We start from the raw sequence: 14,449 nt of genomic DNA on the forward strand, positions 1-14,449 counted from the left end.
GGGGGCGGACGCCCGGAAGGACGAGCCCTCACAGCCGGCCGCCAGCCCCTCGTGCGTGGGAAGGCAGCGGGCCCGCGCAGGTACGAGCTGAGAGCAGCTGCGGGCGGAGGGCCGAGGCGGGGAGTGGGGCGAAGGACAATGTCCTGACCTCGCGGCTGCCGAAGGACACGCGGAGAGGGGCCACGGCGCGCGCCAGCCTCGCGAGCCCGGCCTTCCCTGACCGTCTTCTGCGGGCGCTGCGGGCCGAGCCGGCCTGGCCTGGGCCGTGGCGCTTGCCGTCAGGGCAGGCGCAGGGGTGTGAGCTGCAGGCGAGCGGGCGCAGGTGCGGTGGGTGTCCCGGGGGCTAAGGTTCCGCGTGGAACTTTGGGTACAACGTCGTGAACCTGGCGGTGCGTATCAGCGCACCCTGGGGCTTTGTGTACAACTCGTGCGTGTGTCTGCCTATTGACTGGGTTTTGTGAGGTTTCATCCTTCCCTGATGCAGGTCTGTAATCTCTCCAGGTGTTCGTGTGCAACGTGGGTGAGGTGTTGGGTCTCTAAAGCTTGGTAGATCTGGGTTGGATCTTAGCATTGCTGGGGGTAATTTATTCTCTCCCTACCCCATCCCTGCGTAACCAATTCTACCCTCGCTGGGCTTCGCAGGTCTATGGATACTGCCGTGGGGATGAGAGTAGAACTGGAGTACTGGAGTGCGTCTTTCGGGACTTGGCTCCTGCAGATGGAATTGGAGTAACAGATACGGTTGTAGACTGTGAATAGTGTGTCACATTGTCTTTGTTCATTCTTGGGTAATTAATGGGCATGGCCTTGTGGAACTGGTGGGCATAGGAATCCTTGGCAGGGAAACATTCTAGTGCTGGGGTGGGAGAGCCCCATTTTCTCTGTCCCCTCATACAGGCATCCTAAGGAAAAAGTTTTGGGCTCTGCATGGGGAAAGACAACTCCCCATGTGGAGGCCACAATGTGTCAGTCTGGGGAAGAGGTCTACACTGGGAGCTGTGTTCTGTGGGAGGCCCCGAGGATGCCAGTCACACATCTGAGTGTCCTGATAGGACCCAGTCCTGGGCCCTGTTTTTGAATTGAAGTACAAAGCGTCAGATGCTAACCAGCACTCCCATAACTTCTTATTCAGTCACTGAGAAGTCAAAGTCTAGGCAGGGGCCTGAATACTTTGGGATCCCCCCAACCCCCAGGACTGGAGGAGACAGGAGTGAGTGGGTGTACAGATTTGTAGGAGCTAGTGATTCTTAGAGAATTCCTGGCCCCCTCATCCAGGCCAGGGCATCTTGGCTCTGTTTGGTAAAACAGATCAGGGTTTCTGACATCATGGGTCTGGTGAGGATTACATAGTATACTCCTGACTGAGGTGCCCTATACAGGGTGCAGCATGTAGTAGGTGGTCAGGAAATATTTATTACATGGGATCTCTGGTAAGAGGAATATAGTGAGTGACAGAAAGAGTTGTCAGTAGAAAGATGCCTTATGCTCAGGTGAAAGGCTCTATATGTGCTAAGAGATGTCTACTGCAAGTTCATATTGGAAGGAAATTCAGAAAGACTGGAAAATATGCTTTCTTGTCCTAACCTTTTTCAATTTCATTCATTTACTCATCTCATTCATTTTTGCTTCATTCATTTGCTCATATTCACACACACACACAGTGTCACAGAGCTCTAGAGAATGCACAGAATCCACTTGTGATTGTAGCCACCAGAGCACCAGAAACTGGAGGTCGGGAAGGTATGTGCTTTCAGGACATCAGAGTGTTTATGGTTCTGGTGTCAGCTTAGGAATGACATGTGCCAGGTGGAGAGGGTGGCTGAAGGAGGTGATAGGGAAGAGTCTATTCCTGCCCAAGGATGGTGAGATGGCCAGGTCCTGCTGAGAGTTGGGAGGGGAGGGGAGCACAGTGTCATCACATTCTTACATTTTGCAAGAGAAGCCAAGATTTCAGAGTTTAAAGTATAAATTTTTAGCTTTTTATATATCAGCAATAAATTCACCAAAAACAAATAAATAGGCCAGAAGCAAAACAAAGCTCATGGGAGGGGGTGGTTCCTGGCCCAAGGGCTGAGTTGGTGCCCTCTGATGGCAAACCACATGTGCTGTGTGTCTGGCGGTATGGTGTGGATGCAGGTACTTGGGGGAAGAGACCTGCTTTGCAGGACAGGGAGTACCTCTTTCTCACTCCTCTCCCAGCTCTCCTGGGCCAAGCCTTCAGTCCCACTGTTTAAATCCACCTTTCCACGTGGCTTAAGACCTTACTCTGCACCTTTCTTGTAACCTTGTCTACCACATCAGATTCTTTCTGGACCTTATCCCTTCTAAACCACCTGTCCCACTTTCTAACCCAGGTAGATCTCAGCACTCCTTGCTCCAGTACCGGCTTTCCAAGTCTTTTGTGAGCTAGCTCTAGCCAGCCTCAGATTCACCCCTGACCTTTCCCGAATACCTTCATCCATCTACTTCACTGCTGGGGAGTTTCCTACTCTTCTGAGGTCTGGCTCAAATGATGTCAACTCCCAGAAGCTCCCCTGCTTTCTTTTCTGTGTTCTGGTGACACCTTAGTCATTTCCAGCACCATCCTTTCTCCCTGCCACATCATCCTCTCCTCATACAGTAATGCCCATTAATGTAATTGATCAGGGCTTTCTGTACATTCATTTATGGAATTCTTACAACAACATGAGGAAGGCATTTTGTTTATTTCTTGTTTTACAGAGAGAATATTGAGTGTGGAGAGACGCTTCCATCACTTGCCTAAGATCAAGTGGGGAAACTAGGACTTGAACCCAACAGCCACACTGTCCAGGTTTCTCCATCATGATAACAGCTCATCACTGACACTTACTGGACACTTATTCTGCTGCTACTCTGTACAGGTCATCCCAATCCCTATGTCAGCCTTGTGCAATAGGAAGCAGTGATATGATTGTAATTTTATATATGGGGAAACTGAGGCTCAGAGAAGATAAATGGATTGCCTAAAGCCATATGCTAATCAGTGGGGGGCTAGAGCTTAGCATGCATCATACTCCAGGGTGTAGGTGTGCTCTGGACAAATGCAATGTCCAGAGCCAACAATCCTTGGGAGACATTTGTTCAATTTACCTGGCTTTTTGTTTTTTCTTTTCTAGCTGCCAGTGGGCCAGGGATGAGCTGCTGTCCTGCTTCTCAATGGCATCTCCCCCTGGTCTGGAACTGAAGACATTGAGCAATGGCCCTCAGGTCCCCAGGAAACCGCCTCCTCTGGGCCTGGCAGCCCCACCCAGGTCCGGTGTGGAGAATGCCTGTTTCTCCTCAGAGGAACATGAGACTTGTTTCCAGAACCCTGGAGATGCCAGACTGGGTAGCTCTCCTAGTCCCCCAGGGGGTGTCTCCTCACTGCCTTGGTCCCAGCGGGATGATCTGTCCCTGTGTTCAGAGGAAGGGCCAGGTCTGGAGCCTGTGAGTCGCCCTGTGGATTATGGCTTCGTTTCTGCTCTGGTTTTCCTGGTGAGTGGGATCCTCCTGGTGGTGACAGCATACGCCATTCCCCGTGAGGCCCGTGTCAACCCAGACACAGTGACTGCAAGGGAGATGGAGCGACTAGAGATGTACTACGCCCGCCTGGGCTCCTACTTGGACAAGTGCATCATCGCAGGCTTGGGGCTGCTCACAGTGGGTGGCATGCTCTTGTCAGTGCTGCTCATGGTCTCCCTGTGCAAAGGGGAGCTGTACCGCAGGCAGACCTTCGTCCCTGGCAGAGGCCCCAGGAAGACTTATGGCTCCATTAACCTGCGCATGAGACAGCTGAACGGGGATAGAGGCCAAATGCTAGTGGAAAATGAAGTTGTCCAGGTCTCGGAGGCCAGCCATACCCTCCAGGGGTCTTAAGTAGAAGTCCACTCCATCTGGCAGCACTAGCTCGAGGGTACTGAGGACCCCAGAGGCCTGGGGTTTCAAACAGTTCCACACAGGGCCCAATGGAAGGAGTCTAGGATGCTGGAGGTGGGGGGGGTGCTCAGGCAGGCACCTGCTGATCTGTTTTATAGCTTGAGGTTTTGCTTGGAAGATGGCTTTTGCTGCTAAAAATATAAAGTTTGGAAACCATTACTCTTAGAAAGTGAGGTTTCTCAGCAGTTTTGAGGGTTGAGAGCCATTTGAAAGACTGCCTATCATGTTCCTCCTCCTGTGGGGAATTCCAGGACCTCTGTATCCTCACTGGCCAGGCAAGGTTGTAAGGTGACTCTGGGGGCCACCTTTCAGTCATGACAGTCTAAGTTGGGAAGTAGCTTCATGGGAAGGGAGAGGCCAACACTGGGGCGATCTCTTATAGCACTCCACTGACTGAGCCACAGCGCTCCCTCTTCAGGCCTTAGCTGCTCTTCTCTGTCCAGCAAGAGGGTTGGGCTGATGACCTCTCAGGCTGGTTTTGCCACAGTTTCCACCTGTGGTCATCCCTTCAAAAGAAGAGGTATTATCTGGGCACTAATTATTCTTCATACCATTTCCTGGCCCCACTTTGGTGACCACAACTATGAGAAAAAATGGCAGGTTTCACCACCCCCACTGAAGAGCCTCTTGGCTGGATGGGTTGTATTCAGTGTGCCATCACTTGGTTTTGGTTTAGGGGTCTAATTTCTGGTAGTGACTAATATTCTGCAGTGGTATACTTTAAGGAGTTCAGTACACAGTTCTGACCCATCCTCTGGGCTGAAAAGATTTTTTATACAAGAAAGTATGAGGGCTTTATTGCATTTGAGAACTTTGTTGTATTTTTATGAGTGTGACAAGGGCCTTTTAGCATCTTCCCTCCTCAATAGTATGTCTCTTGGGCCTGACCTCATTTTGTTAGCAGAAAAAACAAAAAACAACAACAACAACAAAAAAAAAAACACTTTTTTAAAAACTGAATTTGTAGCCTCCTGCTTCCCTTCTTAGCAGTGAAGTACAGCCACGATTTCTTTGGAGAGAAATCAGGCTTACTAGGTAGACTGGACACTCTCCTCATGGATTATCATTTGTTGTCTTTCTCTTATGGAATGTTTCTAGGCTCCTTCCAAACTCTCAGATTCTGACAAGGAAGGGAAGCAGGTCTAGGTGGCAAGGAGGTGCAGACATTTGGGAACTAGGGGGAGGCATTGTCCACTCCAGGTGGCCCGAAAGCACTTCCCTAGTGCATGTCATCCGTGCCACTGGCATGAAGACTCTAAAGGGCCAATTTCAGTGAGACTTTGCTTCCAAGCAGAGCCCACATACCTTCTTGAGGTTTGTCCACATGGGCATGGATCCTAACTGTCTCCAGGATGGGAGGCTGGGTTGGACATTGGGTCTGTAGGCGCTGATTACCAGAAACATGAGCTTTTGATACACTGAGTTGAACATCTGGGCTCAGAGCTCCTGAGACAGATCAAATATCTGCTCCTGCTGGCAGTTTTTGTTGGGAGCAGAGCTAGGGGAGGGCTGAAAGGATTGTTTAGCTTGGCTGCCTGGGCTGTTCTGGTGTGACAAGGTTGTGGTTAGAAAAGGACAAAGCCCACGATGGTGGATGATGCGCCATCCTAGGGTTCCAGATGGGAAGATGCATGCAGTCCTTGCAGGCTCCAAGCAAGCACAGCAGCAGAGGTGACTTTGGCTCTGCTAGGTGAACTCGAGAGGAACCGGGTATCCCAAATGATGGGCTAATGCTTTCCAAGGCCATAATGACAATAATAAAGTTATCAATTTGAGCCACTTGGATTGCAGTGACAGTGGGAGACTTACTTGGATACTAAACATGTTAAAAGAGTGTATCTGGGACCATCAATTCCTATCAGTTTAAATGCAATGAATTGTTTTTAAGTGATAAATTTGTTAGGAGATAAATCCCTGGAATCTCAGGTTTTCTCCAAGTCAGAGGAGGCCTGCTTTGCATTCTAAAGCAGACACTTCTTTAGAGAATGTGTGTAATGGATTGAGGCAGTCATTACCTTGTCAGTGAATTAACAAAACTTGAGAGATGCCAAAAACATTGCCCCAAGAGTGCAGCTGAGATCTCCCAGCTAGAGGAATCAGAAACAGAGTCTAGGAAAAGCAAGGAGCACTGAGAGTTTTCTTTGTATGTACAACTCTTTGGGGTTAGGTGCAGAGCTGTCCTGAGGGATCCTCTGGTTACCAAACACGCCTCACACCCAGAAACCTCTACCTGGGCCCCAAACTCAAGTTTTTTTGGTGTATTTGAATAGATACTGACTTCAGAGTTGGGAATACAGGCTCTGGAACTTACTGGTTCTGTGACCTATGGCAAGTTATTCTGCCTCTTTGCATGTGGGTTTCTTTGTAGACTTAGGAACACTGACTCAGGAAGGTGGCCTTCTCACCTCTGTGGGCTAACTCCATTAGGTCTGCATCTCAGGGCCAACCGTTCACCTCACGTCCGCTCCACCTGCAGATCTTTTCAGCTGTGTTTTCAGAATCTGCTCATTGTTTACCCCTTACCTGCCACTGCCTGGCCAGGTCTCTCACTGGTTTCCTGACTTTCTTCCTGCCCAGACCCTGGCCCCAGCTTATCCTCTGCTGTCCAAGCCTATTGAGATGGCAGGTCCTGTCACTCATCTGCTCAAAACTCCTTTGAGCCCTGCCCCCGGGGCACACTGAGCTGAGAAGGCGAATGAGACTGGGTGTGGTGGTGAGCACCTGTAATCCCAGCACTTGGGAGGCTGAAAAACAGGAAGGACCACTGTGAATCTGATCGGTGTAGTGAGACCCTGTACACCCTGTAGTGAATACGTGAAAAACAAAATACTCCTTTGAATGTCCTTCTTGTTCCAAGGAAAAGTTACATTCACTGCAACCAGAGGTGGATTTACAGCAAGACAAGCCGCACACATGTGTCTGGACCCCTCAGGTTCTTTCTGAGGCACTGAATGCTATTTGTAATCCTACTTTATTTTTAAGGATTTCCTCCCAAATTTCTTAAGCTTTAGGTTTTCCGCAAATTTGGGTCCACCTTTCACAGTGGCCTACAGTGCTTTGTACTGTCTGACCCCTGAGGCTCTCTTGAGTGCATTTTCCACCACTGGTCCCTCACTCACTCTGCTCCAGCCACCCTCAGACTCATCTCTGCCATTTCTCCACCTTGCTAGGCGCACCCTAACCTCAAGGCCTTTGCACAAACTGTTTCCTTCACCTGGAAGGCTCATCCCTTGCTCTCTGCAAGGCCCATCTGTCACTTCCTTGGGGCCTTACCCAAAGGTCATCTCACTGAAGCTTTGCTGATCAATATTTAACCCACACTGCCAAGGTCACTCCCTCTTCCCTGCTAATCACCACCAGCAGGCTGTGCTCTGTATTTCCTTACAGCCTGTCCTTCCCACTCCTGCCCCACTGTTTGGGTTCATTGGTTCAGGCTGTTCTCCTAGGTCAGGAAACAGTGATTGACACACACAGTAGGTGTTCTTTGGTGAGTGAATGAATAAAACAAGTTTCTTAACTAGACCTTATTCAGGGCTCTGGAGCACCATAGTCCCTGCTTGGAGACTAGGTTGTTTTCCTAGAAGCCTGTCTTGGGGTAGGAATGAATGACCTAGATGATCATATGCAAAATGAGGGGCTTATTTTGCAACTGGGCCCTGCTGCTGCCTTTACCCATTTGCCCTCTTCTCCCTGGGCCTTGGCACAACTTCATGTGGAGGGGTTACAGGTGTCTTCCTGATGAGGGAAGAACCCTCTTCCCATCTTGTCAGGATGCAGTCAGGTGCCAGGTAGACCTGGTAGATGGTTGCTGGGTGCTTAGGATCCTATGAGATATGTAAGCCTGATTCTCCTCTGAGGGCCTGAAGCATCAAGGCCTGGACCTTTGGAACTCCAGTGCCTATGGTCACCTCTGCTTGATTCCTGCAGGTATCCTGTGAGCCTCCCTGCTGAGTGTCTGCTGCCTAAGACCCAGTATTGCTGGCTCTAGAGAATAAGCACTGCCTTTCCTGGGACTTTGCTTAGCATGTCCTCCTCTGTTCATACACACATACCTGCCCATGCCCGCACACATGCATAAGGACATGCTGTGATGCATTTCCTCACATGCATACACCCTGTCTGCACACACATAGCTCTCGCCTGCCTCACCTTGCTCAGAAGCCAAGGACACATACCCTGGGGAAATGGCTTCAGGCCAGGGAATCCTCTGGAGGAGTGATGTTTTCTATTTCTCCTCAGCCATGGATTGTAGAGTTCCCAGCATGCTGACCTCATAGCAGCAGCCTTCTGCTCCCTCCCCAGGCCAGGCAATTGTCTTTGTATCCTTCCCATTGGCACCTTTTAGGGCAAGAGGAGGGTGTCCTGGAGAATTTCCAGTCTTGTCTAGCATTCCAGGAAGGGACTGTAATCCTGTGATGGGAACCAGGCAGGTAAGGTCCTGATGGTCACTTACTTCCTGTGGGTTTTTGGCTAAACAGATCTACCTCTCTGGTTTTCCAGAGGAAAACCTTTCTACTTCCAGAGGGCTTGCTAAATTTGAGTCTTGTGCCTCATGTTAGGGGACAGGAGGAGAAAGAAGGGGTCATTCAGAAGAATCCGTAGGAGGTAGGGTTCTGTATGGAGGAAAGTAGGGTGTCAGGGGCACTGCGGAGGCAGAGAGAGACCCTCATACTGGCCCTATTAGCTCCTCTTGGAGAGCAGATCCCCCTAGTACCTCCCAGGAAGTAGATTCATCAAGAGGAAGGAGAAAATGCTGAGATCTTGCCTAGTTTGGAGTGATAGTATACAAGCTTGTCAGTGGAAGCATGTTAGCATTGGTTGGTCAGGTGTTGGGTACCTTTAGGGATGGAGCATAGTGGAGTTAGATTCCATTTGGATTTACCCAAGACAGCTCTGAATCTCTTTGAGGAGCAAGTGGCCCAGTGCCTCCATCTGCATTGACGGTGACAACTCTGTTGTGTTTTCTTGTCTTTGTCCCTAATATCATCTTTGCCAGGTCTTTCCTCTTCCTGAGTTGGGTTGTCCACAAACAGATGGACAGCACCAGGACATCTCATGGTACAGGGGGTGCCAGGATTGCCTCCACCTTCTTCCTAGGGAGCCAAGGGCTTCTCTGTTTTCCCCCAACTTGAAGCTGGGGTGGGAGGCAGAGCCTCATGGAGGCATCCACTGGGATTCTTCAGTAGATAAGTGTGAGCCACCACCTCCCGGAATGTACCACGTGGGTGCCTGATGGTGCTCCATGCCTCTTAGCTCATTTCCTCATCTGTAAATGGCACTGCTAATGACAGCACCTTCCCTGTAAGGCTGCCATAGCAGCAAATGAGATGAGGTCTGCAATGCACTTAGCACAGGGCCTTGCACTTCCTAAGTGCTTCATAAATGTTCACTCATTCATTCATACCTGGTCTGCATTTTCTGGCCCAGGCAGTGTGGGCATACAGCTCCTGCCTTTGGAGTGTCCAGATTGTCTGGGAAAGCAGGATGGTAAGGCTGATGTTGAGAGAGCTGATGTGTGTCTGCAGTTGTGGGATTGTGGAGAGGAGCCACCTGGTAGTAGAGGCATGTCTGGTAGGAAGGCTAAAACACTGAGGTAGAACTGGCATAGGGTGAGAGTAGGGACAAGGAAAAGTTGGGAAGAGAATAGCATGAGCAGAGTTCAGAGGCCTCAGCAGCCAGGCGTGTCCTAAACTGGGGCAGGTGAGAAGAAGGTTGCATGAGTATGAGGGGCAAGCAGCAGACAGGCCATAGTGGGGACTTGTGTTTCCTTATCTGCAGAAGGGGGTCAGCCACAGTAAGTCATAGGGTAACTGTGAAGACAGATTCCGTGCATGGCACATGGAAGGAGCTTTCTGTCCACCCTGTGATGGCTTATAGCTGCTTGTGGCAGGAAGTCTCTTTGGAGGTCTAAGTCATTGTAGAGGAAACACTGGCACTGTGGGTTCCAGCATTCCCTGACCTCTTAGGGCTGCGGATGCAGGCAGAAGACATGAACTTGAGCTCCAGGCCTCAACTTCTGTGTCCCATCCTCTCCTGGTCTATAAGTCACCAAGGTCAAGGTGGCAGCTGCTGATCTCTTAGGCTTAGGAGATGGTTGAGTGAAAGGAAACTCACCAACCAGCTTTCTTCAAGGAAAGCTGGCCCTTGGCAGAACAAGGAAGCTAGGGAAGGTGGCTGTGATGCCAACCTCTTCCTGAATAACATGGTATCTGATCCAGTCCTGACTTTGGGCTAATGATAGTCAGCAAAACCATCTCTCCCTCCTTATCTTTCTTCTTCTAATCTCTTGTCTTCCCCTTTTTGATTCCAGTGTATCTCCTTTCCTTGAAGGTGCTTGTGGGGCTGGGTATCTGGAGGAAAGTGGTCACAATTGGGACTCTCTTGGGAATCCTTAGGGTCCTCCACCAGAGATGAAAGCTGAGGCCCAAGGGCAAAGCCTGCAGTGCTCAGCAGGTGACATCACTGAACACAGCGGGTGGCTGTGGCAGGCAATAGCAGGACTGATGGTTGTTCCTGCTCCAGCTTTGGCTGTTCTGGGCTTGTAGGCTCTAGCTTTTCAAGAGCAGCTGAACAGCTGGACTTGGTGTGAGTACAGAGATCCTGCCAGGATTATCCTCTGAGGACTGACTGAGGCCAAAGCTGAGGTCAAAGGAAGGCCCAAAGATATGCCACCTGCTGGGTCAGACACTACATCCCTCCCTTCTCCCAGAGGTTTCTCAATCACCAACATGGGGACACCCCCAAGAAGGGTCCTGGCCTCTTGCCTCCTGGCTGGAAAAGTGCTGAGCTGTGAGACTGCTTGAGAGTTGCACATCCAGGTAGCCTTTGTTTGTTCCTTCATCAAAGACTGAAGAAGCGACTCAGTGTCAGGGTTCAGAAATTCAGTGCTGAACAGGTAAAAATGCAAGAATATTCCTGAGAGGCTTGACTGCTGAAGCTCTTTGTGAGCAGGCAGTTAAGGTCCCTTTCTGACTTGGAGAATTCCTGAGGTGAGAGGCCCATGGGGACCACCAATGACAGCTTTGAAGGGATTGTGGTGTTGAAGATGGAAAGAAGGAAGTCCTGTGCTCCCTTCCAGGGTGTGAGGCCTGAGAAGGTAGGTGAAGGACCGTGATGTTTTAGGGGCTCCAACTGTTAATGTAGGAAGACGCAAGGAGGCTGCGGGGAAGCACAGGTAACTTAAGTGTCCCAGCAGAGACTCTGAGCCTCTAGTGGACAGGACAGTGGACCTAGTATGAGAGCAAGCCCACCTGTCCTTACCCCCATCATCATGAGAGGCCAGCAAAGATACCTGGATTTTTTCCCTCCTCCCATCCATACCCTGAAGGAGTAAAGGCCCAGAAGAGGCCAGGGCAGACACCTTGGGACCAGGTGTGAGTTGGAAAGTTTAAACTCACTGAAATCGAATTTGATTTTTCCCCCCCTTTGGTACTGGTGATCAAACTCAGGACTGTGCACTTGCCAGGCAGGTGCCTGTGCCTCTAAGCTATCTTCCCAGCCCTGAAATCAAGTTTGAAATAAAAATGACCAACCTGTTACTGGCTGGGCCCTAGATATTGAGATGAGAAAGGAGGACTTGACAGATAACGTTTTTGCTTGGGCAGGTTAAATGACTTGTCCAAGGTCACACAGCTAGTGAACAGCAGTCAAGACTGAAATTTAACATGCCATCATGTGTGTTAGCAAGTTTAGTAACATGTAGGCTGGCTGGAGCCTAATTGTGGCAAGTCTGGGTTGTGGGCTGCCACTTTGAGGCCTGTGACTTGTCCATAGCTTGGGAACTTTGGAGAACTGAACAATCAGACCCATAGTCTGCTTATTCATGGAACCTCAGAGGTGGGCTTGATGTCACAGTCAGGTTACCCCACCTGCACCTTACAGAAGGGGAAAAAAGCTAAAGACTTGCTATGGCTCTAAAGTGGTTCAGGTTTTCTGCCTATTGCTCTCAATGGCTTCTCACTTGAATTTACATCCTGGGAACCAAGCAGCTTTGAAGGGTAAAACTGCTGCTATGAGTATGAAGGGAACAGAGAGAGCAGGGCTTTGTGCTGGAGGCAGGACATCTATGTCCTTACCCTGGGATTCTTCTTATCCTGAGGAGTGGGCTATCCTGGATTAGGAACCCGGAGTCTGGTTTAACTTGGCCCAAGAACTCCTGAGCTGGCATGGGGGGCGCTGACCAGGGTGCTGACCAGGTATGCTGCTCTCCTATAGCAGCTGAGGAACAGGGAGCTGGAAGGGAAGAGGACACATATTTTTGTCACTCAGAGCCTCCATAACCATTTTTGCCACAGTTCAATGGGAAACCCTTGGGACTTAAAGCAAGGATTTGTCATCTGTGTTGCCCTGGGAAAGTCACTCTCATCTGCTTGGCTTGCTTTTTCACTTCTATGGGAGAGTATCTTTCATCTTTCTCAGCAAGTCAAGATGAGCAGTACTTGGGCTCAGGTGACTAGTCCCTGGACCCCAATCCTGGGGCCAAAATTACCTCTCAGGAGCTCACCCTCATAGAGGGCTTCTGGGTACCCCTGCCTCCAGAATGGAGGTCTGATGAATAGTTTCAGATGCTCCTTACCTAGGGGCTTCAGTTACAGGGCTGTAGACAGAAGTGCTCCAGAATGTGAGGGACAATGCATCAGTAGGACCAATTAGGATTACTTGGCACCTTCCTTTCTCACACAAGTCCTGACTTATTTTCCAGCTTCTGGCAGGGATTTTGCAGAGGGACCCATGACCCTCATTAGACTAGGGTTTGAGACCTGAGCACAGCAGCTCTACTGAGAACACTGGCTTCAGAATGAAGAAACTGACCCAGTTCTTACACTTCAGGGATATGTTGGGCATCTCAAGTAAGGTGGCCAGTTGCTTATCTTGAGTTTGTGAGGACCATGTGAGATAAAAGGCCAGCACACTATGGGCACCATGTAAATGCTTACTTCCTGCACTGGGGATTGCCCAAGTCTCCTCTCCTGTCCTTAAGCCCCATCCTTCCCTCAGTAGTAATAGCAGCTGGCACCCACTACGCCCTGCACTACCTGCTCATAAGTTGTGCCATTTGGTGGGACCCTGCTCCAATACTGCGAACAGAAACAATGGTCATTTTGCAGGTGAAGGCTACATACTGACAAGGGAGTGCTTACAGTCACAGCCTTGCCTGCCTGGTTTTGAGCAAATAGCCAATCTTTCCAAACTATTTCTGGTCTAGAAAATGGAGTAACATCTCATTATTGTTATGAAGATACAACCTATGATTATTTAGAGACACACAAGACACATGTGAGTGATCCCCAGGGGAATGGGAATGAAATGGGATGTTGGGAGCTCAATCAGGGAAATCTTAAGAGGGTTCTTGCATGTACTAATTGCATGTGTCATCAGCCAAGGAGACTGATAGGCTCAACTATTTGCATCTATCCAGATGAAGGAAAAGGATGTTTCTCAAAGTTTAATGCAAGCACAAATCTCAGATAACTTGGAGTGTGGATTCTCATTCAATAAACTCTGGGTGGGGCCTGAGTTTCTGCATTTTTACAGGGTCATAGGTGTGCTGCTGTGGTCCATGGGCTTGGTCCAAAGCATGCAGTCTTCCTTTCTCAACTTTCAAACTTGGGTGATCCTATGAGGAATCTATAAAAATGGATTTGAAGGCTTTTCTTTGTAGATATGGATTGGGGCCCAAAGTGTGTGCTCATGTGTACTTAGAACAATCATCTGAGGAGTTACTCTTGGGAAAGCAGGGCTGTGGTGCCCACCTATATGGTGCAGACACAGGAGCTGGCTCACGAGACCACTGTCCCAGTGTACTTCCTTGAGGAAAGGGTGGAAAAAGAGAATGAGGACATTTCCCCAGGATCTCTTGCTGCTAGAGTTTGAGGCAATGCAGACAATCAAATGTATTCAACCAACCCTAGGATTAGACCTGAGCTGAGGGAGGTAGAGGTGGCCATACAAAGGGCATCCACTTTCTGGTATACATGTAGGTAGTTGCCTTGAAATGCTGGAGTTCCTACTCCCTATATCATGGCAATGTTGACACAATCACACTATTCTCGGGACCCTAACATTTTTGGCTAAAGTATTTATTGCAGCTGAACCTCAGTTCTAACACTTCAACAGCACCCACCTACTGCCGCATACCTCTACACCCATGCTACCGTGATTCTGCAGCAATACTGTGTCTCATCTGGAACGCAACCTCCACCTGGCCACCCAGGGTCCTGTTAAAACTGAGCTGTCAGTCTTATGACCCTTTATGCTGGGCCCTACTCTCTGTATACCCACCAGTACTGCCTCCAGTGGATGGAGTATTGAAGACTTCCTGGAGCTGCTGCTTTTGCATCCTAGGCTCTGCCTTCACTACCACTCACCACCTCTTCCTTTTGATCCACCTTCAGGGGCATATTCAGAGCTCAGTACAGTTAGAGTGAAGTGTGTCCCAAGGACAAATAAGGCTGTGGCTGAGATCCTGCCAGTGAACCCCTCCTTTGAAGCAAAATGTCAACAGTGACCCCCA

At 49.6% G+C, this 14,449-nt stretch overlaps 1 protein-coding gene across 2 annotated transcripts; it reads left to right on the plus strand.

Moving 5' to 3' along the window:
* Positions 1–4,509, plus strand: Tmem74b (transmembrane protein 74B). Of its 2 annotated transcripts, none has more exons than XM_023707908.1 (2): positions 1–80; positions 3,138–4,509. In XM_023707908.1, exon 2 carries the CDS (start codon positions 3,178–3,180, stop codon positions 3,874–3,876), a length of 699 nt encoding a protein of 232 aa, XP_023563676.1. In that variant the 5' UTR covers positions 1–80; positions 3,138–3,177; the 3' UTR covers positions 3,877–4,509. The 2 variants fall into 2 exon arrangements, with proteins under 2 accessions (XP_023563676.1, XP_004647704.1); XM_004647647.3 differs by lacking the exon at positions 1–80 and adding an exon at positions 2,633–2,882.
* Positions 4,510–14,449: the final 9,940 nt, after the last annotated feature.

This window comes from Octodon degus, unplaced genomic scaffold, assembly GCF_000260255.1.
Source record: "Octodon degus isolate 3935 unplaced genomic scaffold, OctDeg1.0 scaffold00317, whole genome shotgun sequence".
Lineage (NCBI taxonomy): Eukaryota > Metazoa > Chordata > Mammalia > Rodentia > Octodontidae > Octodon > Octodon degus.

Bases quoted from the DNA above. Each gene is read 5' to 3' on its own strand.
- Tmem74b (XM_023707908.1), top strand. From the start codon at position 3,178: ATGGCATCTCCCCCTGGTCTGGAACTGAAGACATTGAGCAATGGCCCT.